This window comes from Strix uralensis, chromosome 4, assembly GCF_047716275.1.
Source record: "Strix uralensis isolate ZFMK-TIS-50842 chromosome 4, bStrUra1, whole genome shotgun sequence".
NCBI classification, from domain to species: Eukaryota; Metazoa; Chordata; class Aves; order Strigiformes; family Strigidae; genus Strix; species Strix uralensis.
In genome coordinates this window covers 14117312-14143597 of record NC_133975.1, presented here as the reverse complement: position 1 = coordinate 14143597, position 26286 = coordinate 14117312, and the positions used below count along the sequence as shown (strand labels likewise).

At 37.5% G+C, this 26286-nt stretch overlaps 1 protein-coding gene across 10 annotated transcripts in view; it reads right to left on the bottom strand.

Annotated features, from left to right (window-relative positions):
* Window positions 1–26286, bottom strand: part of JAKMIP1 (janus kinase and microtubule interacting protein 1) — a 247157-nt gene that overhangs the window by 50074 nt on the left and 170797 nt on the right. For 6 of the 10 annotated variants that reach the window (XM_074865715.1, XM_074865719.1, XM_074865718.1 and 3 more), the window contains exons 4-12: window positions 23034–23729; window positions 19029–19143; window positions 18164–18285; window positions 15584–17785; window positions 14724–14825; window positions 12868–13014; window positions 8153–8329; window positions 5886–5942; window positions 5316–5498 (exon numbers count right to left, since the gene is read on the bottom strand). In XM_074865715.1, coding sequence (XP_074721816.1) covers window positions 5316–5498; window positions 5886–5942; window positions 8153–8329; window positions 12868–13014; window positions 14724–14825; window positions 15584–17785; window positions 18164–18285; window positions 19029–19143; window positions 23034–23729 — 3801 coding nt within the window. Of the gene's footprint in view, window positions 1–5315; window positions 5536–5885; window positions 5943–8152; window positions 8330–12859; window positions 13015–13568; window positions 13648–14723; window positions 14826–15583; window positions 17786–18163; window positions 18286–19028; window positions 19144–23033; window positions 23730–26286 lie in introns of those variants that run through there. The other 4 variants (XM_074865724.1, XM_074865720.1, XM_074865725.1 and 1 more) reach the window with 4 other exon arrangements.

Below are 26286 nucleotides of genomic sequence, written 5' to 3'. Positions count from 1 at the left end.
CTTTAAAAAAATTGCTAAATAATAACCACCATCTCCTCTTTTTCACCCCTCTGGAATTCCAATTATTCAAGTCACATTTTGTGTAATGTCAGAAAAAGAAGCCTCTTCCTGCAAAACACTTTGTCTTGAAAGGTCCCTTGGTCTTGGTCAGCATTGTCCCCAACAGACTGAAAGTCCAAATTTAAATTGATTCTCCCTTCTGAGGGTGGGACTCATCTGACCAAATCATATCTCCTCCTGGCCCCCTTCACAACAAATGGACCCCAACTTCTATGACTCTTCTCACTTTATCTAAAGCAGATACATAAAATGGGCAGGATACCTCCTTGTAAGTACCTCTTTCTCTCCACTAACTATGAAAAGAAATAGATAAACTACTATGGATGTGATTGTCTGAAATACTGACATCAAACATGAAATGTATCTCACCCTCAGTGCCAGAAAAGCTTCTGATCTCACCAGCCATGCACAAATCATTTTAAGAAGAGCATCAGAGAATGTTATTTCAAGCCTGTTTCCTTCAAATATGATTCACAGGAAAGCAGTAAGTGGTTTCTTCCAAAGAAATGAGTAGAAATAGGAAAAAAAAAAAAAAAAAAAAAAAGAAAGCATTGTTCTACTGAAAAGTATCTCAGAAAAAATTCCCTGATACAAAGGAAGATTAAGCTACACTGTTGTGCACATTTATTCCCTATTCTGTAAAACAAATAATTCACTAAACTGGACACATTCTTTGCCTGGAGCTTTCCATCCATAAGGTTTAAGATGACTCCATGAAAAGCAATCAAAAGCACTGCCATTTATCCCTATATTCCTTGCACAAATTCCCTCTCAGCCCTGAGAAATGAGGGCAAATAGACACAGTGGTTTCAGATCCACTATGGAAAGAATAGATAAAATATATCATCAAGACAAAGCCTTCCAGTGCAAGAGAAATGGAAGTGAATGAGTACAGCAGCATTGTCCATTGCAGCCATCAGTCAACTGGACAGAGGCTGTTGGCTCAGTCATTTGAGGGAAAGAGCTGAACATACTTCTGTTTCTCCACACACACCCTAAAAGAGAGAGAAAAGGTCGCAAAATACAGTACAGCTCTGTCTGGGATGAGCCCATATGAAAGGCAAGCCAAGCTCACTTGCTCCTCTGTGTGGTTCTCTAATATATCAAAAGCAGCATGGGCACAGCCTCATGTTCAAGCTAGCCAAACTGGATAAAGATGTTTCTTAAACTGCAAGTAGGCACCTAAAATCAGAAAAAAAATGGAGCCTCCTCTTTCACATTTCCTATTAGTTATCTGGAGAATTTTCTCTTGTTTTGCACTGTTACCAACCCAAGTAAAGCAGCTGTTGCAAAGCCCACTCCCAGTCCTTTTTGTCAGCTGTTTAGTGAACATGAATATCTAACATCAGTTGATGAATGCTGTCTTGTGTACCTTCCACTGCAAAAGGCAGAAAACCAACTGTTAATAATGTCCATGAATTAATTCTACAACAGCAAGAAAAGAAAGATGGGGCCAAGGCCTCTAAAATTAAACAAAATCAGCATTTAAAGATGATTAAAATGGGACACAACAAAAGGCCAAAAATGGCCACATATTCTGTCTCTGATATTGGGCATGTGAGACCCAGCTATGGCACTGTGCCGAGTGCCACGTGCACTTGCTGGAGGCAGCCCTTGTCCCTGGAATGTATCCTCTTCAGATACATGCTTTTCATTTTCCAAACACGAAATCAGACAGGTTTTAATTACTTCAGTTGCCCAAATTTATTATCACTCCATTACAAGGGGCTCCAGTGGTTTATCACTTCACATCTTTTAAAAGGATAATAAATCACAAAGGTTTAGAAATTAACTTCTTCATGCCTCAAAAAATTTAAAATCCATATTAGACATACATTGTCATTCCTATGGCTCCCCAAAAGGCTATTTTTTTCAAAACGGAGAGGCAGGTTTTTTTCATCATCCTGCATACAATTTTTGCTTTCAGTACAGCCACAGAGCTGTTTTCTCTGGATGAAAAAGAATAAACCCCACTCTGTGCTATCGTATATGTTTATTATGATAAACTAAAATTAAATTAAATTCCACTAAATTACTCAAACTAAATTACACATAAAGAGCTTCATGGTGTACAGTTTTATGGTGAGGAAAAGTAATTCAAAATCTAGTGCTCTTTACAGGGACTTGAAAAGAATATTAAGTGAAGGAAAATTGACTTTCTTTTCCGAACATATTGCTCTAGTGTATATCAGGCCTCAGTGAAAAGTACATTGCTCGAACAAAATCATGTGATACTCATGATTCAAGCAAATTTTATTTCTCACTCAAAAACATTTGAATGTAACACTGGGCTGTTAAAATAATCAAGAATGACAAAACTCAAATGCATGCTACTAAACTGAACTGATTTGAAGTCTTGAGTTAATGCAAATCAGCAAAAGAAAGCAACTGCGACAACAGTGATTTATCGTGTCTGAGAACAGTCTTGAACACTGAAAGTGAAGTCTGAAGAGAAGCTCCAAAGATGATTGGTTTTACATCACACTGTCTTTGTGTTTTAGTATTTTAATGGGGATGAGCGTTAGGAAGAAAATACTTCTGGCAAACAGAAGAGAATGACCAACCATCCATTGCATCCTGAATGAGTAAAGAACTGAAGTTCACTTTTTTCTTTAAGCACGAGTAACTTGTTGATGCCCATAAGCTCCACTGAAGCTGGAGCTTCCTAGCACACAGCTAGGGCAGATCTAGCCAATCTACATGTAATTCCATGTAGAGATGAAAAAATATGTTCTTAAAAGAATTTTAAAACTTTTCTTCTGAGAACCAGACACAAAGTTTTTTATTGAACTACAAAAGGCCAGGCACTGAATTGAATACAGAGTTCCTTTTCCCTTCAAAGGGCTCTGGATCAGCCCTTCATGCATCACTGCAAACTTTCAGCTGAAATTCATCAGTAAGCCAAAGCAGGCAGGTCTGCTGCCAATGTGTGACAGGCTTCCATTCGTCACTCGGTCCAGAAATGAATAAAGCTAATTGCAAATCTTTAATTTAAGAAGGAAAACCAACAATAACAACAAAAGCATCAATCCATCAGATTTTCTCTAGAAGCGTTCAAATGTTAAGAATGATTTAGAAGTGAAAATCTGAAGGGAAGGAAGGGAATGACCTTTCAAAGTAGTTTTATGTAAGTAAAAGCTGGGCATAGCCCTTGAATCTTACATGTGAATTGCAGTGAGAATAAGAGTTGAAATGCAAAAAATGAATCCTCAAAGATGAAAAGTCAGTTCAGTTTAACATATGTCTACAGAATTCAGTACAGCATTTTTAAAAAGAAAGGAATGTATCACATGAATATGAAATGGTCTCTCTTTTATTGTAACCATTATTTATTAAATTAGGAGTAGTGTCACGCAGACATTTCCTCACTGAAATGTTTTCCATTGAAAAACTGATCCACAGAAACCTAAATTTTTCATAGGAACATACATACAGATCTGTCTTGGCAGGAAAGGTTTCCCCTGTTACACATGGAATTACTTATCACAGTACTTATCACAGACCAGAATGGTCCAAAGCTCAGTGTCAAAGTGCCCAGCAAGAGCTATCCTGTTCTCTGCATGACCAAAAAAACCCAGACTTGAATCCCAGTGTGCCTGAACCTAAGTGAGACCTTAGGGCACTATGGTGCTGGGTACTATGGGAAGGGGTTTGTGCTTGGTATGAATAGCTAAATATCTGTTGATTGAATGTGGGGGCTCCTACCTCGCAAAAGAACTCATTTGGTATCAGAATATACATTCAATCTAATTTTCTCCTGCTGGAGCTGCTAAGTTTTGTGATAATTAGACATTGAGGGAGACAGTGTGAGTGTGCAGAGTATTTGGATATTTATTGTACTGGGAAGCTTTACACTAATGTTCATTTATCACAGCAATGTCTGAGAAAATGTCTGAAGGCAGTGAAGTATTATCTCCCTTCTGACAGATGAGTTACTAACTACTGTCACATAAAACATTAATTCTCAGTGTGAGCTTGGGTGAGGCAGTGGTGGACTCAGACTTGACATACTCAAAGGAGACGTAGCCAGACAGAGAATCCTGACCTGTCCTGCAACCAGGAATCAATCTAGCTTTTTCTTAACATGCAGTTAAATTACTGTTTGCCACAGAAACAAGTATGACTGAGTGATAGCTTGCAACCCTTAATAACGCAGGAAGAATAAGCTTCTTCAGAGTGATACAGAACACCACTTTGTGTGTAAAAATGCAAAATAATCAGAAAAATAATGCTGGGGATTTCCTATACTATATGCCAATTCTGAGCATCTTTACTTCTCCCCATGAAAAACAGTGTCATTAAATGACAGATGTCAGTGTCATTAAAAAAATATTTTTTATGTACTCATTTTGCAGTGCATTGTGTTAGCCAAAGTACAAAATATAGTATGAACCTATGTTCTGTGTCCTGCTGTGATAGGCAGCCACTTTCCCAATGTTTTACAAATGTGTAACACAAAATATTTTTTCGCCCCTTTTAGCCAGCAAGGTTCTACTTGAGTATACTTGCCACAAACATTACTAAATATTGTTTGGGGTTTTTTTACAGGCTTTGTTTAAAATAATAGGAGAGAGAAAATCAAAGGGAGAAAAAAAGCTTGTTTGAAGGTTACTGAAGTACTGCATGGGAATATCTGTTTCTCCAGGTTGTCAGATTCAGATTCCTGTCCTCAAGAATGTCTTCAAGTAGGTGCTACTCCAAAAATATGAAGTATACTTCTAGCATCCAAGCTATTAATTAATTAATTAACAGAACCAGGTGTGAAGGAGAGTGTATACCACTAGAACCACTTTCATCTTGCCAGCAAAACACAAGTAACTCCCTTTTGAATATGTATGTCCACTGAGTTGACTGAAATCTTAAAATGGTTCACTGTAGACCTTTTTTTTCTGATTTCTTCAGAAATCTGAGACAACGCATTGTGCAGGAAGAAAATGCAAAATTCATATTTGAAGAGAAATTGAATATTACGTGCTGTATTATCCAGAAGGATACTGTGTTAAAAATATCAGGGAGGGTTTTTTTTGCATAGAGCCCTGACATACTTTGTGATTACCTCCAGAATATTCAAACCCTGACCAAAACAGCAGTAAACCAACCAACTGCACTGACTTGTCTGAAGCAATATTTATATTAAGTGCTCAAATACATTTTAAAACTACACATTGAATCTTACTGAACGCTCTAAAAAAAAAGATCACTGACAATACAGTAGTGGAAATGGGAAGATCCTACAAGGAAGTACAAATACTTACCTCTTGATCACACATTGGTGTAAAAGCGACTGCATACTCTGCCAGGGCCACGTCATTCACCAAATTTTTCACCTCTTCATCAAACACAGAGTTAATAATTCCTCGCCTGTGAAATTCTCCATGCATCCTTATAATGAAGCTGTTCCTTTCCTGGCACTTTCGGGTGAGGCAAGCCAGTTTAGCCTATGCAGCATGAACACACATACATTGATTTCACTCCCTGTTGAGATTGCAAGATTATATTTTGTGTCTGATCTGTAATTTCACATGTTTTGACTCAAAGCTATAGATTGCATTCTTACGTTTCTAGGCCATTAGGTGTCTCTGCACCTTGCAGCAACAGTACATGTGCACAGATAAACTGGAAAGAGACCTTCTCTTTCCATGTGCGAGGTCCCCCTTTTGACAGGCTGAAGAGTACCCATAGTAATAGGCCCTTGCCTAAAGCCTAAAGCCCAGTAGCAAATATCTAAGTCAGGGGCAGCTGCAGAATGCAGGCACATGCACAGAAGCCCATAAGCAAAGGGATACACCTTTGTGTAGTTCCTGCATCAGCTTTCAGGAAAATACCTTCAGAGGAGCCAGTGTCAACTTCTCTTCAGATCTTCTCTTCTGAAGTTCTTTTTCCTGAAAGATTGAAAAAATTCCACATTAATTTATTCAAGAGTCACTTTAAAATGCTGTAGCAGTTTTTTTGATATTTGTTTTAGACCTGACTTCCGAGGTGTACACTTTGCATTTCTGTGTGTCCCTGTATCGCGGATAGGCCTTGGCACTACTCTGCTAGCATTAACGTTGGTCTTACGTATTGCTAAAGGCTTTTGGATGTTTTTAGATAGAGCCCTATATCAGTTGAGGTTATTTCATTAAAGCAGTATCACATTAAAGACTTGTTATCCTTCATCATGCATGCATGTTTCCATTTACTCTGTGAATCTTCCAAAATACACTTTTGGGGAAAGTTTTCCCTTTTCTTATCTATATTATATTGTAGAACGAGAGAAACAAGGAGGGATTTTCTGCATGTGTATTCCATGGCTCTGAAAAGTGAACATCAACAACTTTCTACTCTGACACAATCGATGCATGTCCTCTATTAGGTGGTGAGCCAGGGTGAGCTAGATGACCTAGTCTGTACCTTATGATTAAAATGTTTATTATTCATGGGAAACCTGCTTTCTGATTATGCAAAAAACCCCAAGCAATATCCTGCCAGGCAAAATCCTTTTCTATTATGAATCAATACAGTATTATTTGTCAGTAAAGCACAGATTCCTTTGCATTCATTTTGCTTGACAATTTATACTTCTATAAAGTCTACAGTAAATATATGCATCAGAAAAAGACTCCTTTTATGAGAATTAATTTATGGTTAAAGAGGTCACACGGTCCTCAGCTAATAAATTGTGGTCTTGGGAAGAAATAGAGTAGATAGGACAGGAGAGACATGTCTTACATTGCACCAGCACCACGGGAACAAAGAAAAAGCTGGCAGTAGGTCCCTGCACTGGTGACATCCAATTCTTGATGAGGCATGGAGCAAAACATTTTGCCAATGCAAGAGAACAATTAGGAGTTGCCCATTTATATGGATAGCACGTCTGAACCCTTTCTCACCTACCATCTGATATGCACCATCCATCACTACAGACACCAGACACTACAAAACAATTTCATTTCACACTACAATTCTGCTAAGAGGCATCCTAATCAATGCCCGAGAGAAGCCACTAACCCTCTGTACAGGACTGGTTTAAAGCAAATCCCAGTACATGAGAAGGCTAGGAAAAAAACCCCAACAAAACCGAAACCAACAAAAAAACTCACCAAACCCAAAACTGTAGAACAGGAGGATTTACCATAGAGGAAGTAGGATGAAACTTGCACCCAATAGGGAGAATAAAATCAACTCTTGTATTTCAGAGGAAAGACAGAGGAGAAGTATGTTCTACACATTGTACCAGGGTATGAAGAATACTATTGAGAAAAATGTCATTTACTAGTTGTTTCAGAGTATGGTGTGCAATTCCAATTTGGCTCACATTTTAACTATAATCCCGTTTTGAAAGATGGTTTCCAAAGAAATGGGAAACAAAATCTAAGGGAAAAATAGTCCTAGCAGGAATTTGTTTCCACCTAAGAGTTTAGTAGTTATAGTCATACTGACAGCAGTAGCTTTGCTGTCACACAGTAAGGTGGTAGCTTTGCAAATGTTAATGTCTGTACCTGCTTTAGTTTGCCAGGTGAAATATAATGCACAAGTGTAAAAACTGCGCATGTAAGTATATTTGTGTATACGTGGAAGTTCTCACCAGAGTAACTATGTCAGTTAATAAAAATACAAACCACACAGCTAACTGAAAATGCATTAAGGAAACACTTAATGTGTAACCCCAGCAGCTGGATCAAAAAAAGTTAGAAAAAAACTATCAAAATTCTATCACTAGCTCACTGTTTCATAATCTGATATAGTGCAAGAGAGTTGTGAATGTTAAAAATCCTGACAATTTAACCCAAGAAGGTGGCTATGTAAAGAATTTCAGCACCGCTTTGCTTGCATTACACTATTGGGATTATAGAAGAGACTGGTGACAACTTTTATTATAGTCAATCATCTGTCCATAACGCTGAACACCCAGGCAGTTTACATCTTTTCCTTATTTCTCTGAAGTCAGGGGTACCTTTATATTCCTGGAAACCATTTAATTATCCTCAGACTCATTCCCAGGAAAGAATACTCTTTTGGTTCTCTCATTTGAAAAGAAAGAGGTAGAATCTGAAGTCTAAGTTCACATTTGTCCACCCACTTAAGCACACAGAAAACAGCTTTATTATACCTTTTCACATAGCTGAGCCTGAAGGAGTTCCACTTCATTCTGCAAGTCATGAAACTGATTTTGCAATGCAGCCTGGTCCCTGAGCTGGGCTTTCAAGGTCAGCACTTGCTGCTGTAATCTCTTATTTGCTATTTTAGTCTCCTCTGTTTCCTGGGCATCTTTCACCATGTACACAGGCTAGAAAGCAAATACACAGATTTTCACATTAGATGTATAAAATAACGAAAATATTCTCAATCATGTTTCAGAGCACAAAACTTCTCAGTCAATATACTTACCCACCTTGTATGCAAAAAAAAAAAAAAAAAGCTGATATAAACCATATGACTTCAAACCTTCATAAACATATTATCACTAATATCTTGCACTAATCTTAAAACTGTTTGTGAGCAAGGAGTTCTTGATGCCCTGTGAGAGCAGGTGTAGGATTGGGATTTGGGATTTCACAATGCTCCTTATTGCTTTCATATCTGGGGAAACTGGGGCACAGACAGCTTAAGTGACCAACCTATGGTCACACAGTGAGTAATAGAACTCAAAAGTCTCCAGTCTCCTGCTCCAACTGCTGTATAATATGTGCCTTACTTTTCTACATATATTTATCTCAGAGAGAAAATTCTATTCTCCCAGTTACATTTTTGTTTTGGGAGATAATAAAACTAATCAGATTTTAACTATAAATTTCAAAAATATTTAAAAAGAAAATTTTTCTTACATTAAAATGTAGTAATAGTGGTACAGAACAAGTGGAAGGAGAAACTTCTGAATTTAACTCCTCCCCCACTCTCTGATTTTTTTTTTTTTTTTTTCCAATTTCAGGTACTTAGCTTGAAAGTGTTAGTGAGAGCTTTAGATTGATGGTCAGCATCATAAGGTCAGCTCCTAGAAGTGACACTGTCAGATTAAACATATAGATTAAGAATGAGGAAAAATCTGAGGGTGAAGAAAGTCTTGTGAAAAACATTTATGCTATTGTGAACTTATATTAAAAAATATTGATACACACAGCTGCTCAAGATTTCTGATAACATGCTATATAAACAAGCTTAAAAGATTAAACATTTCAGTGATTAAGCTAAAAATTCTAGTCAGACCTATGATATACTGCAGTGAAACCATATAACCTTCTGACAAAACACGCAGGAAGGTGCTTTGATTTTAATGGTTACCAACATGGATACAACCTAGAGAAGAGCTAATATTCCGCTATGATACACAACAACACAGTTAAACTTTCCCTTGCTTTCTGACAGCCTTTCCAACTTTGACACCCTTGGTGACTACAATGTACTGAAGGCACTGTTTCACCGAAAACAGCAAACTGAAGTGATAAATCACAGCGCTCTGACTACAAAGCATCATTGCAACACAGATAAAACCAGAAATATGACGTTTTCATACTGTTCTTCCTAATAGAGCAAGTCCTTTATGCAGAGCATTCAAGCAAGTCGTGTCATGCTTTGTACCAAACTTTCTGACTCCCTCTTGCGTTAAGCGAAAGAACAACAGCAACTGTTGGACACCAAGATTGAGTAGACAAGGGTTGCAGTGACAGAAGCCTGAGGATGAGTTTGAGACATAGTATTTTCCTCATCATCTTCTTCCCCCCACAAAAAGTATGTTAAATAAAAAATGGAAACACTCCCTAATTGAAGATGTTTAATGGAAGAAGAGGTGGGGAAATAAAAAAATTGCTTGTAGGTTAAAGACAGAGAGAAGTTCCCTCTTTCCTTCTGCATTTTGCTGACCTGACAGCAGTTTTCTGTACTTTCAGAGCAGAAGTGAGGCCTGCAAGGTTTATTTATGATCCCTCTGTCAGATGTCCCAGTTAACAGTAACTATGGGTTGTGTAGTCAAGCTCCAGAAGGGTGAAGGACCCAGCAGCTGGGACTGGGAAATAACTAAAGGATAACTAGGCCAAAAACCTAGCATTTAACACACTGCATTGTTGTAAAACCTGGCAAGATGTCTAGGCTTTGAAGTTGGTGCTTAAACACTAAAAGTAAAATCTTCCTCTTCTTGTGTGTGCTGTGCTTATCTGAAAACTTAATGAGAAAATGGGAAGGAATACGACTTTTTGGCTACAGGCCATGACAGGAGTCGGAGGTTCACCGGGAAAGCCTGGCACCTTACTTACTGTGTGCATTGCATTCAAAATTCTTGTATTCCTTTTCAAAGCTGTAAATAGTACCCTGCTCCCTTCCTGCTCACCCACATATTTCTACCTTCTACCACAGCATCACAGTTCAGAAAGTCACCTCAACATCTTAGAAATTTTCCCCAAATACTCTTACGTTAAATGGTATTTCCTCTGTTAGCAAGACCACTGAAACAGAGTCATAGCAGTAACCTTAGAGTATATTATCTTAGCTCTTTTTTACTTGCAATGAATAAAATGACAGCCTTTTGGAGTCTCAGCCGAGAACTAGGATCCCTGGGCATTGGGGGCTGTAGAACATAAGAGATGTACAAAGTCCTAAAAGACATGCTCAAAACACTTCATATCTCAAAGACCTCCCAACCTTGGGTTCTAGGTCCAGAGTGCTCACATCTTCACTTCTTTCAAGCGTCACAGACAGAGAACTTCCAGAAAATGAAGTTTAGAACAGGAAAAAGCATAAATTATTGTGATTTACTGTATCAGAGTTTATTAATAACCTTGTGTGATGAAAAGCACTTTTGGACAGGGGTGGCAACTAACTGAAAATGAGAACAGGATCATCAGTCTACCAAACTGCCCTCAGGAAGAAAAATGATGCTAGAAGAGTAGATCATGATAATCATTGTGCCAAAAAGTTGTTTGGTTTTTTTTTTAAATCTAAAAAATTTAGGTCATATTTTAACAACTTCACACAAACCTGCTATTGACAGCTTGGTGTATATTTAAAAAGTTTATTTTAAAAGAGAATTATTCAAATACAGTCACAACCTTTGTTAAACTATATCTACTCTATTTTCTATCCATACTATTTGCTCAATTGTGCCAATAAAATCAATATCTTTTGGTTAAGACACAATGAACTTGAGTCATGCACATAATTAGTTGTGCCATCAAACAGTGTAAGTGAAGGATAAACCCAGTTCTGTGATGTACATGTACTGCCTCTTTGACCCTGGAATGACACACATGTGTATTCAACAATTTGACATTAAGCCACAACAAGTAATTAAATCAGATGAAGAAGTCAGATCCAAATCAAACATCACAATATTGCATAAATATATACTATTGATTAATAAACACTAACATGAAAAGTTTAGTTATTGGAGGGATTTAAAAGTGGGCTTTTTTTCAAAAGAAAGGCTGACCTGCACTTTTTCCAGTGTAAAAATATTCTGCAAAGGTTGATGAATTTTACTCCCATGTGTCATATAAATAATTAACATCCTAATTCGGTGACCAATAAAATAAGCAATAATTGCCCCAGACTGTCCCCAAACAAAAGGGTTAAAGCTCCATTTGCCAAAAAACGCCCCCAAAAGCTTGTTAGCTTAAACAAAACACCATGATACACTTCTGTTTATTTTCAAACAATTTGGGAGTTTCTTATTATTTGCAGTAGATTATTTTAGGATGTTACATGCCAATACATCATAATGATATGAAAGATTTGTTCTTCATTTTCAATTAACAGTCAGAATTCAGTTGTCTAAACATCAGCACATAGTGCCACTGAAGGTGTACAAGCTAATATGAAATAACTGCACAGGACTTGCAGGTGGCCAACTACACCCTCAGCCAGGATGCCCTAAGGCATTTAAATGGGATAAACAGTGACATTTAGGCAACTGAACTGAGCCAAGAATCTTTACAATTCCCAGAATTTGTTTTCATTTTCTTCCAAAGCCATATCTATCTAACCTGTTCAAACTGAATTTGCAAATATTGTAGGTTGCTACAAAATTGCTTTTCCAACTGATAAAAGTTGCCTATTTCTTCTTTGCAGTTTTCTGTTAAGGAGCATAGAAATAATTTCAGGGCTAGCTGAAAAATCTTTATGAAAGCTACTTCCAGGAGATTATTCAATAATTAAAAATCTTTCCATAAAACACTTCATTTCGGTGGAAAACATAAAAACTTTATCAAGACACAGAACCACCTGAAAATTCAAAAAGCTTTCATTTACAGCAAAACCAGAATTTCTATGATATAGATACATTCCAATGCAACTTTCTCTCCTGCATGTGACAGAACAATTTCCTGGATTTTGGGGATACAAACTTGGGCCTCATGTGTCCATTACAGACTTTGACTCCCCATTAATCCACACCACCTCCTCACTGGCAGTGGAAGTTGCTCTACAAAGCACCCAGCATCACAGCTTCATTTTGCCTGTCCAAATCTAGTAATCGGGGCTAGAAGGCAGAAAGGCCAAATACTGGGAACACTGGAGACTCCTCCAACACCTTTCATTAAGGCCACCTGAAATTCCATGCCTCAGAAAATGTCTTTGGCTAAAGAGAGCAGGACAAGGGTCCTCCTAAAAAAATTTAGGTGTCTATAATGCCCATGAAGAGCCCAGACTTTGGACTGTCCTGTAGACAGGTGGTCTACCTTGCATAATATCTGCTCACTTTCAAGTTTATAGCTCCAGTAGCTTCAGGTTCTCTATACTCGCTTCAAATCTATTGCCAATAACAACAGTGGGTGTCTCTGCATCCAAAACACTCCCTCTCAAGGAATATGCTTTCCTCCATTCCACTTACATACAGACCATTAATTTCCCATGCTGCTTTCCAAGCATTTTGTCCCCAGCCTCTTGTTTAAGATGGTCTAATTCTGAGAAAGCCTGTGTCAAACGAGTTTTGATTTCTTCGTATCTTGTTTCAGCAAAGCCAAGTTCTCTGTACCACTTCTGAGCCTAATGGGAAGAATAAAAAAGACAAATTACTGAGTATAATTGGTCTAGCAGTGGTATAATTTTTCAATGCCAGCTTACGATCATGGACTTGAGACTGATGTCTACATCACAAGTTTTATATTGTTGTAAATTGATTAAAATAAATGGAATTACACAATAAACTACAATCTTATTATAAGAAATGAGTAAGACTCTTAAAGTAAGTCCTACAGAAATATATCTAACTGGAGCTATGCAAAAAAAATAGATTAATTTTAAATTGATTTCTGAATTTGAAGGTACCTTGAATATTCTGAATAAAGCTAAAAAAAGCAGCAGTGAATGCACTCACAGTTTCAGAGATTACGTCTTTGAAAGTCCTCAGAGCAAATGGAAAGTAAAATTTTATCAGCTAGGTGGAAAAAAATCTTCCTGAGAAATGTCAAAAATGAAAAATGCAAAGGAGGAAAAAAACCCCCCTCCATATGTTCACGTTTATATTATTTCTAAGATGCATTTTCTCTACTTATACACATTAACTGTAGTTTAAAAAAAAAAAAAAAAAACCAACCCACAAACAAACCACTCAGTAGATCAGCAGGTTGCCTGACAGCAAGCTCATTCCTTCACATGATAGATCATTTCTTCTCCCTTCTGAAAGCAAAGGTTTCACATTCTTTTAAGTAAACTGAGAAAGGTGTTGTAACACATAACTTCCTTGTAACACACAAAAGGATTACAAGGACCCAAGTTAATCAGATTTTTAAAAATAAGTAAAAATCAAGTGATCTCTTCATGTTCAAATTACAAGGTCAGAAGTCCTTACTTAACCATCCATCACACATCTAAATCCACCCCTTCATTCTAGTTGTCTCACCTGAAATCTGGAAAGTCTTATAAAACACTGTCAAAGGACAACCATTTTGTACACCCAACATGTATAATCCTACTGCTCTTTTACATACACTTGTTACTGCCAATGATTTTTCCATAGGGAGTCTCAGAAATGCCTGTTATTCCATGAAACAGCCCCATAAATATACACTTGTCATAAAAACAATGCTTAGACAAGCATTGTTTAGATAAAATTGTTCAATAAAAAATAGGAATGTGAAAGCTAATGCATTCAGAAAGGCACAACACTGAAAGCTTCTTCAGTTGGTATTAAAACTGCAAATTTACTTTACACAGGCACAGAACTAGCCATCCAAACAAGTCTCCATGTAGGCGGTGTTGGACTTTGTGTTTACTACATAGATGTCAAGAGAAGGGGCAATATGCATGCTTTGCACCATCACTGGATATAACAATATCCCTTGACGGTGTCAGATTTTACATCATTTTGCCTCTCATTCAAAAACTACTTTGAATTTAGGTTTGCCATAATCCTCAGTGCTCCTATGGCCTTCTACTCCTTATTTCTAGTGAGGAGGAGGAAAGCAGCGTGACCAGAGATGGCCACAGCAGATAGTTTGTTCTGTGTTAAGCTTAATAAAGCACTCTGTCCAAGTGTGCTGGAGGAATGTAGCTTCACTTGAAGTTCTGGCCAATCACGAATGACTGTGAATTCATCACTTAACTGAAAGATTTAAGAGGTACATTTTGGTTCTGCAGATAAGAGACTTCCCTGTTTCATAAAAGAGTTAAAACCTGGAAGAAAGAACAGCCATGTAACAAAACAAAAAAGAAAAAAATTTGCTCCTCAGAATTACATGAGAATAGGAGGTTACCTCTTTTTTTGATTTTTCTAATTCCTTTTGCTGTATTTTGAGTTCCTCTTTCGCCTTTTTGACTTGTTCTTTCATTACACTGTAGCTTTCAAACATGCTGCCCTGGATATACAACCAAGAGATGTGACTCCTCTCACCCATATAAAATGGCACACAGGTTTTTACAGAACAATACATGGTTTCCTTCTGAATTACTAAAAATATTTGCATAAAATCAAGATATTAGAGATAAATCTTTCCCTGTTGATTATTCTCAACTGAAGTAATAATTCTGCTTTTACAAGAACATAGTAATCTCCATAGAAATTCACTGTGGTGTAAGATTCATGACTACAGAGGAAAAATATGGACAAGAAATCCACTATATGTAAAGATCCTGTCTTTAAGCATATGTTTCATAAAAATCAAAACAGTAAAAAAAATAGACCCTATCAGAATAAAAGTTAGTAAGTGAACATGTGCATACTTTCCATGTGCAGTACTTTCACAACCCTGAACACTTCACCATTATAAGAGAAGTCTGTGAAAATTCATTTGCTCTACCAGAAGCTTTTACCCTTGCAATAAGATAAATAATTTTAAAAATGCCTGAACAATGCAGTCTTTTAATTATTATTTTTAACTTTGTAGCTTGCTATATCACTTTAAAATTCTCTAATACAACATTCAGGAAAAAATTCTCTGGTATTTTGCCTTTTATTTCAATGTTAACTTTAGCACTTCAGACCTCCAGCACATGGGAGGTTACAACATTTTCTATATTACAAAGTTAATTTAGCTTTGACCTCCAAATGACATTTATATGTCTCCCTTTCTTTAGATGATCCTGCTTGGTAACATTCCTCATTGTTATTATTTACCTCTTTTCCGGGGTAATAGTTTGAGGGGTCTATAACTGGAACTTCTTCTTCAGTCTGAGTTACAGGACATATTTCAACTTTATTTGACTTAAGACCACATTGTTGACTTTCTTCTTTTAGTTCTACTGTCTTTTCCTTTGTTCCTAAACTTTTATCTTTTCTCAGCTCTTCATAGGTGAAACCCAAAGACAATATTAATTCTTTCAATTTGTTATTTTCTAAAATAAAGTTTGCATTTGCTTTCTGAAATTCATCAAGCTGTTCTGAAGTTTCTTTCTCAATTCTGTCTATTTCTCTTTTTAGTAGACATTTTTCCTCCTGTAAATCAGAAATAGTCTTATAACAGCTGGTTTTGCACTCTTGAAGTTCTGAAACCAAGGTCCTGTATTTGTCTTGTTCACACTTTACCTCTGCCAAACATCCCAATAAAATTTCTTTTTCACTTTCTAAAAGAGATACTCTTTGTAAATTTCCCTCTCTCTCTTGTATTAATTCATTATATTTTGTTAAATACTTCTCTTTGTCTTGTAATAATTTAGCTATTTCTTTGAAGCATCTGCTTCTTTCTTCTTTCAGGTCAGAAAGCAGCTGGAAATACCTCATTTTCCTTCCAACCAGGGATAAAACACTCCTGGGAAGATTATTTGATACAATTGTCAACAAGTCTTTTTTAGAATTCCTATTTTTCTCTTCAACACATAAGAGGTTCTTAGAGAAGGTTTCAACAAAAAATGTTTCTGGGCTCATTGTGTTTTCTTCTGGTAAGTTATTATAACATCCAGCAGCAACTTCTTTCTCATTAAATAAGTTCTGAAATGAAACAATATTAGCTTCATCTGCTGCTAAAATGTGTTGAAAATATGCATCCATCTCCTCTTCCAGTGCACACATCTGAGCATATCTCTCATTCTCCTGTTGTAATATACAAACTTTCTTTGAGTAATTTTTATTCTCTTGCATGAGTAGAAATATCCTCTGAGAACACACAGCCACCACTTTCTCTAGTACATATATTTTCACATTATGTTCATTACCAGCTTCCAGTGGTGACAGATGACAGAAACACTCACAAAAATTGCTCCCTGGCAGGAACAGTTTGCTTAAGCACACAGTCCTCTCCTGCACAGAAGACAATATGTTTAGCAGATACCTCTCTTCCTCTGACCAAAAAATTTTCTGAGAGTATACATATTGCATGTTTTCAACAGCTATTTTTTGACATGAGAAATTCTCATTTGTTTCACATAGTTTCAGGGTCTGGTCTTTCTTTACTTTCAGGCCAATATTTCTGGAAAGGTTTGTTTGATGAGTTTGTTTCTGAGGTTGCTCTCCTTTCTCCTCCATTTTGATTATGTCTTCTCCATTATACACCCTATTCACATCAGGGATGCAGATTTCTGAGAGGTTTCTTCGTTTCTCCATTAGTTCAGGGCTCCCTTCAAAATGCTTCTTTAAGTCTTTAAAATCAACAGATAAATTTTGGACATCCTGTGGGCTACCTAGGCTGTCTTTGGCTTCCATTCCTTGCTTCCCAGGCCTGATCAATTCAGTTTTAAATAAAACTTTAGAACTTTCCTCAGCAACACAGGTCACCTGTTGTGGTTGGACTTTGTCATTCTCTATTTCTTCTCCTTTAACTCTCCCTCTGATGACTTTTTTGTGATATCTTCCATCATCAACATCTTTATCCAGACATTTATTTTCACTTATGATTTTTGGCAGAATATTGTTTTCACAATGTTTTTCCATGCTGTATTTTTCTAGAGATGATGTGAAAATTGCAGTTACAGCGCAAGGTATCTTTCCATGAAGAAGTGCAGAAGCTTTGTCAGAAGACACTCCTTTTGCAACAAGGCAGAGGCCATCAGAGAAAACGTTGGTATTTTCTTCACAGAAATCCGAACTCCTCACTTTCTTCACAGTGGTGACAGCTGATATGTGGTAGCTTTCAGGTTCTAACATGGTAAATTGGAGTTTCTTCCTCATCAAAGCTTCAACCACAGAAACAGGGAATGTCTTTGCTGGTAGATTTATAGCTTGTTCTTTCAAGAGAGAAAAGTTTTCTTCATCTTTGTTTTCCTTACTTTTCTCATCATTCTCAGAGTAAGGGGGAAGCCGTTTTGCTGCACAATAACTTGGGGTACATCTGAACAAAGTGAAACTATCTTCTAGAGTACCTGCCCTCTTTGTTCCAAGGGTGATCTGGTAATAGCAAAAGATATAAGCTAATATATCTAATATAAGATAAGATATATCATTCTATGTTGCTAATCATAATTTATTTTTCACTTCATCCATAAAATACTTTATTACAGACAGATGAGAAAAACATATTTCCATATAAAGAGTTTTCAAATTATTTAAATATTTGCAATGAGAGTAATGATACAAATAAGGTACAACTGAGACAATAATTTTCTTAGTGCACACCTGTATTCATCTTCAATAACATCTTTAGTAGCTATGATTTAAAGCTACTTTAATATTCATCTTTAAATACACCAACTCTTCATTTATCTCAAAATTCACAGACTTGTTGTGCAGAAAGATAGTAAGAATAGTGGTAAATTTTCTTCTCACCTGCTCAAGCTCCGCTAGACCAGCAACTTTTGCAAAGGCATGGGAATTGTGTTCCAAAACTGGTAGAAGTTCTGGTAGCTCCTTCATCTGCTCTAGCCCATCACAGCTACATCCTGGTGTTTCTGTTATGGTAAAGCACTCCCAGATAGTTACATGAAAAACAAACCCAAAATTATCTGACCAGATGTTTTGAACAGAAAAGTATTTTAGTGAGAGTACACTCAAAACTACCTTCTGTACCAGAAGCATACATCACCAATGATGCAGAGATAAGCACGACATTAAATAAGAAAACAAGCTTCACAAGAAAATATAAATATTATGCTTCAAAATATGTTATATTTGGGGTCCCCCCCCAGTTCTGAAAGCATTTAGAAATGGAAAATACATCTCATTACAGTGGGTAGATGAAAAATTACAGATTAAATTTATGGGTTAGAATTATTCAGAGCAGGTCTGCTTTTGTATACACTGAAATTTGCTATAAATTTCCAATCATTTATGTTGGAAGAATTTACCTGATACAATTTGCCAAGATCAGAGCTTTCACATTGTTTGATCTGAAAAGCAAATCTGACTGCTGCACAGCATTCCCAAACACTATACTTCAGCTAGGACATGGGAAGTATCCCCTAATTCCTCATTTCTGTAGCTTCTTGAAAGTTCTAGGATTTCTTGAGAAAGCTCATATGCTAGTACCACACTGGCAAATAGTTATTGCTTCACCTTCCCAAGATACAGCTTCCAGATTAGGAGGTTTTTAGAAGGTCTTATACCCTCTAAGTCATGCAAACCTGCATGAATGAAATCATCTTCATTTTTATTGCACAGAAAAGAAAGCAAAAAATCCAGTTTATTTTCATACCAGACTCTTTAGCATGTAGCAGCACAACTGGAGTTTGAGTAGCTCTGCTTCTGAGTAAATCCAAGACTGCTCCCCATTTCAGATTTTTAACATCATCCTGTATTAGATCTCCATTCTTAATGGGAAAAGGAAGAGGAAAAGAAAAAAACAGATTACAAATATACAGTGTTTGTGATATGAAAAACAGGCACATAAATTTCCTTTGTTATTTTACATTCAAAAGACCCATTATTGCATTATAATTGCTATTATTTCATACAATTTTCTTATCCCAACATTTTCTAGTAAATGTAGTGGTTCAAAACTTTGCCCTAATGTTTCCTTCATACTCTGCAAAGAGTTAAGGAAGAAAAGCTGAGTAATAAGCAGGAAATATGTCAGATCACAGATGGAACACTATCAGAACAGAGTAAATTATATGCTCATGAACAAAGAGACAAGAAAGTCCAATCAAGTAGGGAATGAGACTAATAGTTCAGTACCCAGCTACGAAGACAACTGTTCCTAGGTTGGAAGAACTCAAAGTAGAATAATAATTCCAAATAAAATTTTATTTTCCATGATAATTTAATTGTAAATTTCATATTCTGTTCTTGACATTTATCTTGACTCCCTGATTGAATTTGGAAATCGTGACAATTTCTGGTGCAAGGCACATACCCTTATTGTTTGATACACAGCAGGTCACATTTCACATGCACCATGCTAATTTTTAGTGAACAGAAGACTGAGGTTTGATTTTCTCAACAAAACACATAATCAAGGTGGTAGACAAAACAGCTACAGTGCAGAAAACAAGCCAACACAGTCACTTTTGTCTTCCTGCACTGCTCTGCTTGAAATGCCAGCAGAAATCAAACTTGGTCTCTTTGGGCTGAGCTGAAGCTTTGAAATTACATACAGGTGGGAAAGGAAATTACTTCAAAGCCTTCAGTCCATTGTGAGTCAGAAAAATCCACTTGATTTTCCACAGGAATACCAGTGAGAATAATTTTGATTTCAGCCCATGTCAGCTACCACATTATAGTGCTGTATTACGAGATCTTGACTGGGAGCCATGACTTAAGTGGAAACCACAACAATTCCAAGATTTCTTCCTCCATTTTCTCAGTAATATTAAACCTAATGTTAATTTCTTGAAGCACACTCATTCCTTTCCTGCAAGTTTGCCTTTATTTCTTCCCAGATATATTTTCTTTATTGATAAGTGCATTCCATCAAAAGAAAGTTACACAAAATTATGTAAAAGATAGAATGCCTGGATGCCAGTAACATCATGCCGAGAAATCAATACCTCAGCTGTCATGTGAAAACTGTAGAAAGGTGCATTGCTTGGTGTTTCATACTTTTCCTTCATGAACACCTTCAAGAGACCCCTAACATGCACATCTAGAAATTGTCTGATAAAGCAAGAGGCAGCCACATGGAACAGCTGCTTTTTCATGCATTTTTGATTCAGGAATAGGCTGCAATTGGAATACTGCAGACAGGATCCGGATATCAAGTTTGGAAATTCAAATTTCTCACAAGATTTATGTGACTGCATCCCTCTGTGGAATGCAGTTCAACTCTGCAATACCAGAAATAAACACTGAATTGGATCCGATATTATTGCATAAAGATGCAATAGCGACTAAGGCTAGTTTTTATGAATAACTGATGTGCTTGGCATTTGAATGACATGGTATTTACTGAGGAATCTCATACCATGTGTATTTCACAGGAGTCTGGTAAGCCTGTCTTCACAAACTACTTTTTTCCTGGCTGTGAAATAGGCAAACGATCCCATTCTCTCTTTCACTGAAAAATTATATACAAGCAGCTTTCCGGAAAAGTAAGAGCATGAAAATCTTTCTTGTATTGCACACAATTTCTCACTTTTATAGCTGTTGAAGGAGTATGATAAGCTCAAATAGGATTTTTCTTGTAACTATTTTGGCTTGAATACTACAAGATCAAGGTAATGAGATTAGGAAACTCTATTTTAATAATGCTAGCCAAACACAAGGTAAGGGGGAAAAGCGCTCTTCAGTATTATAGTACAACACCAGATGTCTCCCTCCTCCTTTCATCATGGTTATTGACATTTTTTCCCCACTATCTCAAGCCATTTTCTACTAAAAAAATCCAAGAGAATTAGTAGCAGTACCAATAGAGGAGGAAAAGACAACCAGGAATGCAAAAGGCACAAGATTTGATGCTGCTGGTGTTATACACAGCATTTAAGGAATGCAACCTACTGTGCAGCAGGCCAAAGTAAACTGGTTTAACACAAATTATGGCCTGTGCATTTATACCAAAGACTGGGTAATTGAGACTCGGTAACCTCCTATGACAACACAGCTGTAAATTAATACCTAGAAAATAAATGGTTAGAAAACTTTGTGTAGAGGGAATAAATAACCTTTTATTAGGTTACAGCATAGAATGAATGAGATTTGGTCCTGTTTCTTGAAGACTTTTTGGATTAGTCTCAAGCAATTAGTCAGTTGATATATCTTGCTTTCACGGCTTCAAATAACTCAAAATTTACTTTCTCCTTTTCTCAGTTTTCTTAAACTAATAGTAATTCTTCACTACTTCTTCCCTGGCTCTGAAAGCCCTCACTCCTCCTGATTTTAGCTGTGCAGTCCCCTCATAGTGCACTTGTTTTTTGTACTTCTTTACAACTGGATGCAAGTCCCTCTAGAAATATCTCAAAACATTTTCAAACCTTATTCTTCATCCCCAAGAAAAAGTGAACTCACTAGTTAAAATAACTGTAGCAATGGTTCAGGCTAAGTATAAAAATAAGCAACAGCAGTCAGTCCTTCTGCCACCTCAGGGCAGCTACAGAGACATTCAGTGAGGCACAGCTTCCAAGCGCTTCACAAAGTCACCCATATGCTGCCAGTTACTGCAGGATGATCTTACAACTCTTTCTCTCTCACACAAAGACAACCTCCTGGAGCTCACTTCTTTGGGACTGCAGAGCTTCTAACGGTACAAAATCACCATGTCTGCAAAGGTGCATACCAGGTTAAAAACTTTAACTTTATTTCTTCTAGATTTATGGAGAAAAGATCCTCTCTACCTTCTCCCAGTTCTGTAAGTACTCACAGTCTGATTGTCCTTCTGTACTAAAGGGTTTTTGTTCATGCCCATTACCTCTTGTTAACTGCAGTTAAAATCAGGAGCTCTTGGGATATCAGGTCACAAATCTGAATGGAGAGGCTGAGTGTGAGGCTTAGCTGATTTCACTTTATTTAACAAATCCCCAGAATAAAAATGCCCTCCACCTCAGTGCATAAAGAATAAAACTTTGTTTGAGTCCTCTCTGTGAAAAGAATTGTTCTTTGTCAGCAAAATGAATTGGCAGAAGCTGAATGCCATATTACAGCATATGCAGAGCTTTCCCATGCAATGCTGGAGTGAAGTGCTTGAAGCAAACAAGTCCTATTCAGTGTATTCAGGGCATATCACAGTGCTATGGAGCTGCAAACCATTGAATATCTCAACTCACTCCCAGTCATGAATACTGTATCCATCTTCCCTTGTTTACCATTATCCAGAAAATCTCATAGACAGGATTTATTGTCAGCCGTGCTTTTTTCTTCAGCATTTGGGCATGAATAACATGGGAAAACTCACCCAACCATATGTGTACTTCTCCACTGAATGGTGTCCACAAGACAGAGTCTCAGAAGTTCTTCTAGGCTCTACTTCTAGTGCCAACTGAGACCTTTTGCCTTGGGCACATCACTTAAAAACTTAAGGAAACAAGATTTGTGAAGTGGCCTCAATGTGCACCTAATAAAAGCACTGTTGCAATGAAGCTCCAACTACTGATTCCAGTGGGTGTGAATTAGACACTGTGAAGTACTAATGCATCAGCAGAAATAAAGGAAAAAAATGCAGAAAGGAAAAAGCCTCACACTTGCATCTCAACTGCACATCTAATGACAAGTGTAATCCAGGGTGATATAAACATAAAAGCTAATTATATTTTGCCTTATTTTTACTTACCAGGTCAACACTGCTGTCTCCATTCTCCAGTCTTGTGTATCGTGAGTCCTTTTCTTTCTTCTTTTTCAGCTTCACCCTACCTTGACCTTTTAAAGCCCTATTTTCATCCAAAAGCTTTTCCATTTTTTCCTGTAGTCTGATTTCAGATAATTTCAGACTATAAATATGATGGCAAGATTCTTCCAATTTACTTCTGAGAAAGTCTTCATTGTCCTGAGAGCACTGGAGTTCAATCAGCAGGCCTGCCTGTTCTCTTCTGTTGTCCTTCTCTTTTTCACTTAAGAACTTCAGATTCTGCCGAAATGCCTCGAGGTGACTTTTCATGTCATGCTCCACATCTTCAATGCAATTTTTCAGTTCCATTACTTCTACGTCAGAGTGTTTATAGCCCTGAGTCCCACTGAATGCTGATTCCAGCTTCTGCTGGAGATACTGCGCCATTCCCTCTTCTAATTCGGATGTCAAAAGAGCAATATGTGCACTGAGATCTAGGACTTGCTTTTCCAGCCTAGATACCTCACCCTGAAGGTAACATTCTCTTTCTCTCAGCACTGCTGTCTGCTGTCTCTGCCTTTGTTTGTAGTGTTCAAAATACTCTGATTGACTTTTTATTTCATCTTCTTTTGTCTTCAGCTGCTCCTGAAGCCAGCGTAATTTTTCCTTTTGCTTCTTCTCTGACTTCTGTTGGTTTTCAACCTATAATTTCAGTGAGTTTTATGGTTAACATCTTAATACTAAATCTCTTCTTTCCTTATAATTCTTCTTAATTTTGCAATAATTCAGCCCTTGTTTTCTGAGAACTCAGGAATGACATAAGTAGAAATTTTTTTAAAGCCAGTGAAATCCTGCATTTAGAGCAAAACTGATTTACTGTTTTGTCATTTCAGCCATCACTGAAACACCTCAATAGGAAACAAACAAAACAAACCCACCCACATCTATTACTACATAAAATGTAGGAAAGTTTTTAAACACTCAAAAGAAACCTTTTAACGGGAATTCATACAACCAGCTCCGAACTATAGAGTAACAGATCCTTAACACTGACAGCAGTGTAGCACTGAGAAGTTGCAGGCAGGGAAGCTGTGGTTCTATTACAGAAAACAGTACATACACTTTCCAGAGACCAGGCTTTTGACCTTTGCCCTTCACCATACCTGTCATCTGTCAGCTCCTTTTATGAACCTCCGGAAAAAGGAGAAAGGAACAGATGCCTTTGGAATCAGTTTGAGAAGGATTCAGTATTTTCATTTGCACCAAAGTGTGTTTGAACACAGAGAGACATACAGAGGTGAAAGATGTCAATGAAAGATAGAGAAGGCTTTCATGATTTCCATGCTGCCCTTGATTTGAGCCAAGTAAGAGCCACCAGTATCATAGGGCCACTGTGGCAACTCTGAAGCAAGACTGAAGGCACAGAGACATTACTGTATTTCTTCAAGGACTTCTTTAGGTCAGTTTTTTTACCTTTGGTATCTTCCTGTCTGAGGGGTTCACTGACAAGGACAAGACAGAAGGAACACTAGGCTGAAATGTTACGCAAAGTCAGGTAGGTGTGGGATAATACTTTGGTTAACTGTTGATGGGAATACACGTATGTCTAAGCTTCCTGAGTCTTGAAAAGCACATTTCACTTTTAATTAAAAAAGGGAAGACTATTGTTCATTCTTATGAGTCCTGCCACATGGTACTAGCGTCCTGTGAGAGTATTCAACTTTGACCTAAAATGTTGAGAAAATGAAAGTGTATCTTATGATAAACAGAATAAAAGACATTGTTTCATTGTAGACTGTCCCTGAAAAACTTCCATTCCTTCTGCACTTTCCAATGAGCTGTGCAAACTAGGTAAAAACACCTGGTTTATGTGTTATAAGCCAACAGCTGACCTTCCTGCTACAAAAGATTTATGTGAAGAATACTAGCACTCAGGAGAACTGAGGGCTTTCCACTGCAGAGCTGACAATTTCAGAACAGACATGGGGAAGGGGGAGTTGCAAGGGCATGCCATCGGCAGTGGGATGTTCGTGGCAATGAGGAGGCAGGTCATCTTGTCCCAGTCAGGGCTCACACTGGCAGGGCTCTGCAGAGTGGTGGCCCACATGACAATGCATCACAGGAAAGAAAGTAAGACCCAAAACAATCTGGGAAAGCTGGAAGAGGACACAAAGCTAAGCAGGAAGCTTAAAGCGAATACAACAGCAGATGGGTCCAGCTTGAAAATGCATGAAAAATTCAAGAGACAGACAATGGGCTGAGCAGCTGCATTTTATACAGAAAACAGGCTGTGTTAGCTGTGTTGTACTGTTGTATTGTATACGATAGGGAATCAAAAAATGCTTTATTATGGGGCTAGAAAGATAAAGTCTGACCTAGGGAGAAGGAGTACGCTGAGTAGGTTCTGGGGAGAAAGAGGAAGTGGGAGCATATATCTCAAAGATCAAGGGCCTGGATGAGAGGAACAGTGGCAGTGCTGTCAAAACCATTAGAGAAATAGAAAATAGTGCAAAAAAACCCAAAAAATTCTTCTGATTCCTCTGTTTGTAGAAAAAGAGAAAGGCTGAGGTAATTTACTGCTTAAAACCAGAGAGGTCACTGGAGATGAGACTGACATAAATTATTGGTTATATTATTATTATATTAGTTATAAATTATTAATTATTATTAGGCCAAGTGCAAGGTCCTGCACATGAGTCAGGGCAATCCCAAGCACAAATACAGGCTGGGCAGAGAATGGATTGTGAGCAGCCCTGTGGAGAAGGTCTTGGGGGTATTGGTTGATGAGAAGCTCAACATGACCTGGCAATATATGCGCAGAGCCCAGAAAGCCAACTGTATCCTGGGCTGCATCAAGAGAAGTGTGGCCAGCAGGTCAAGGGAAGTTATTCTCCCCCTCTGTTCTGGTCTTGTGAGACCCCACCTGGAGAACTGTGTTCAGGTCTGAGGTCCTCAGCCTGTTGTCATAAGTCCAGAGGAGGGCTACAAAGATAAGAAGAGGGCTGGAGCACCTCTCTTGTGAAGACAGGCTAAAAGAGTTGGGTTTGTTCAGCCTGGAGAAGAGAAGGCTCTGGGAGACCTTACAGTGGCCTTCCAGTACTTAAAGAGGCTACAGGAAAGCCAGGGAGGGACATTTTACAAGGGTATCACTATAGGACAAGACATAATGGCTTTAAAAAGAAAGAGGGTAGATTTAATTAGATATAAGGAGGAAATTCTTCACTATGAGGGTGGTGAGGCACTGGAACATGTTGCCCAG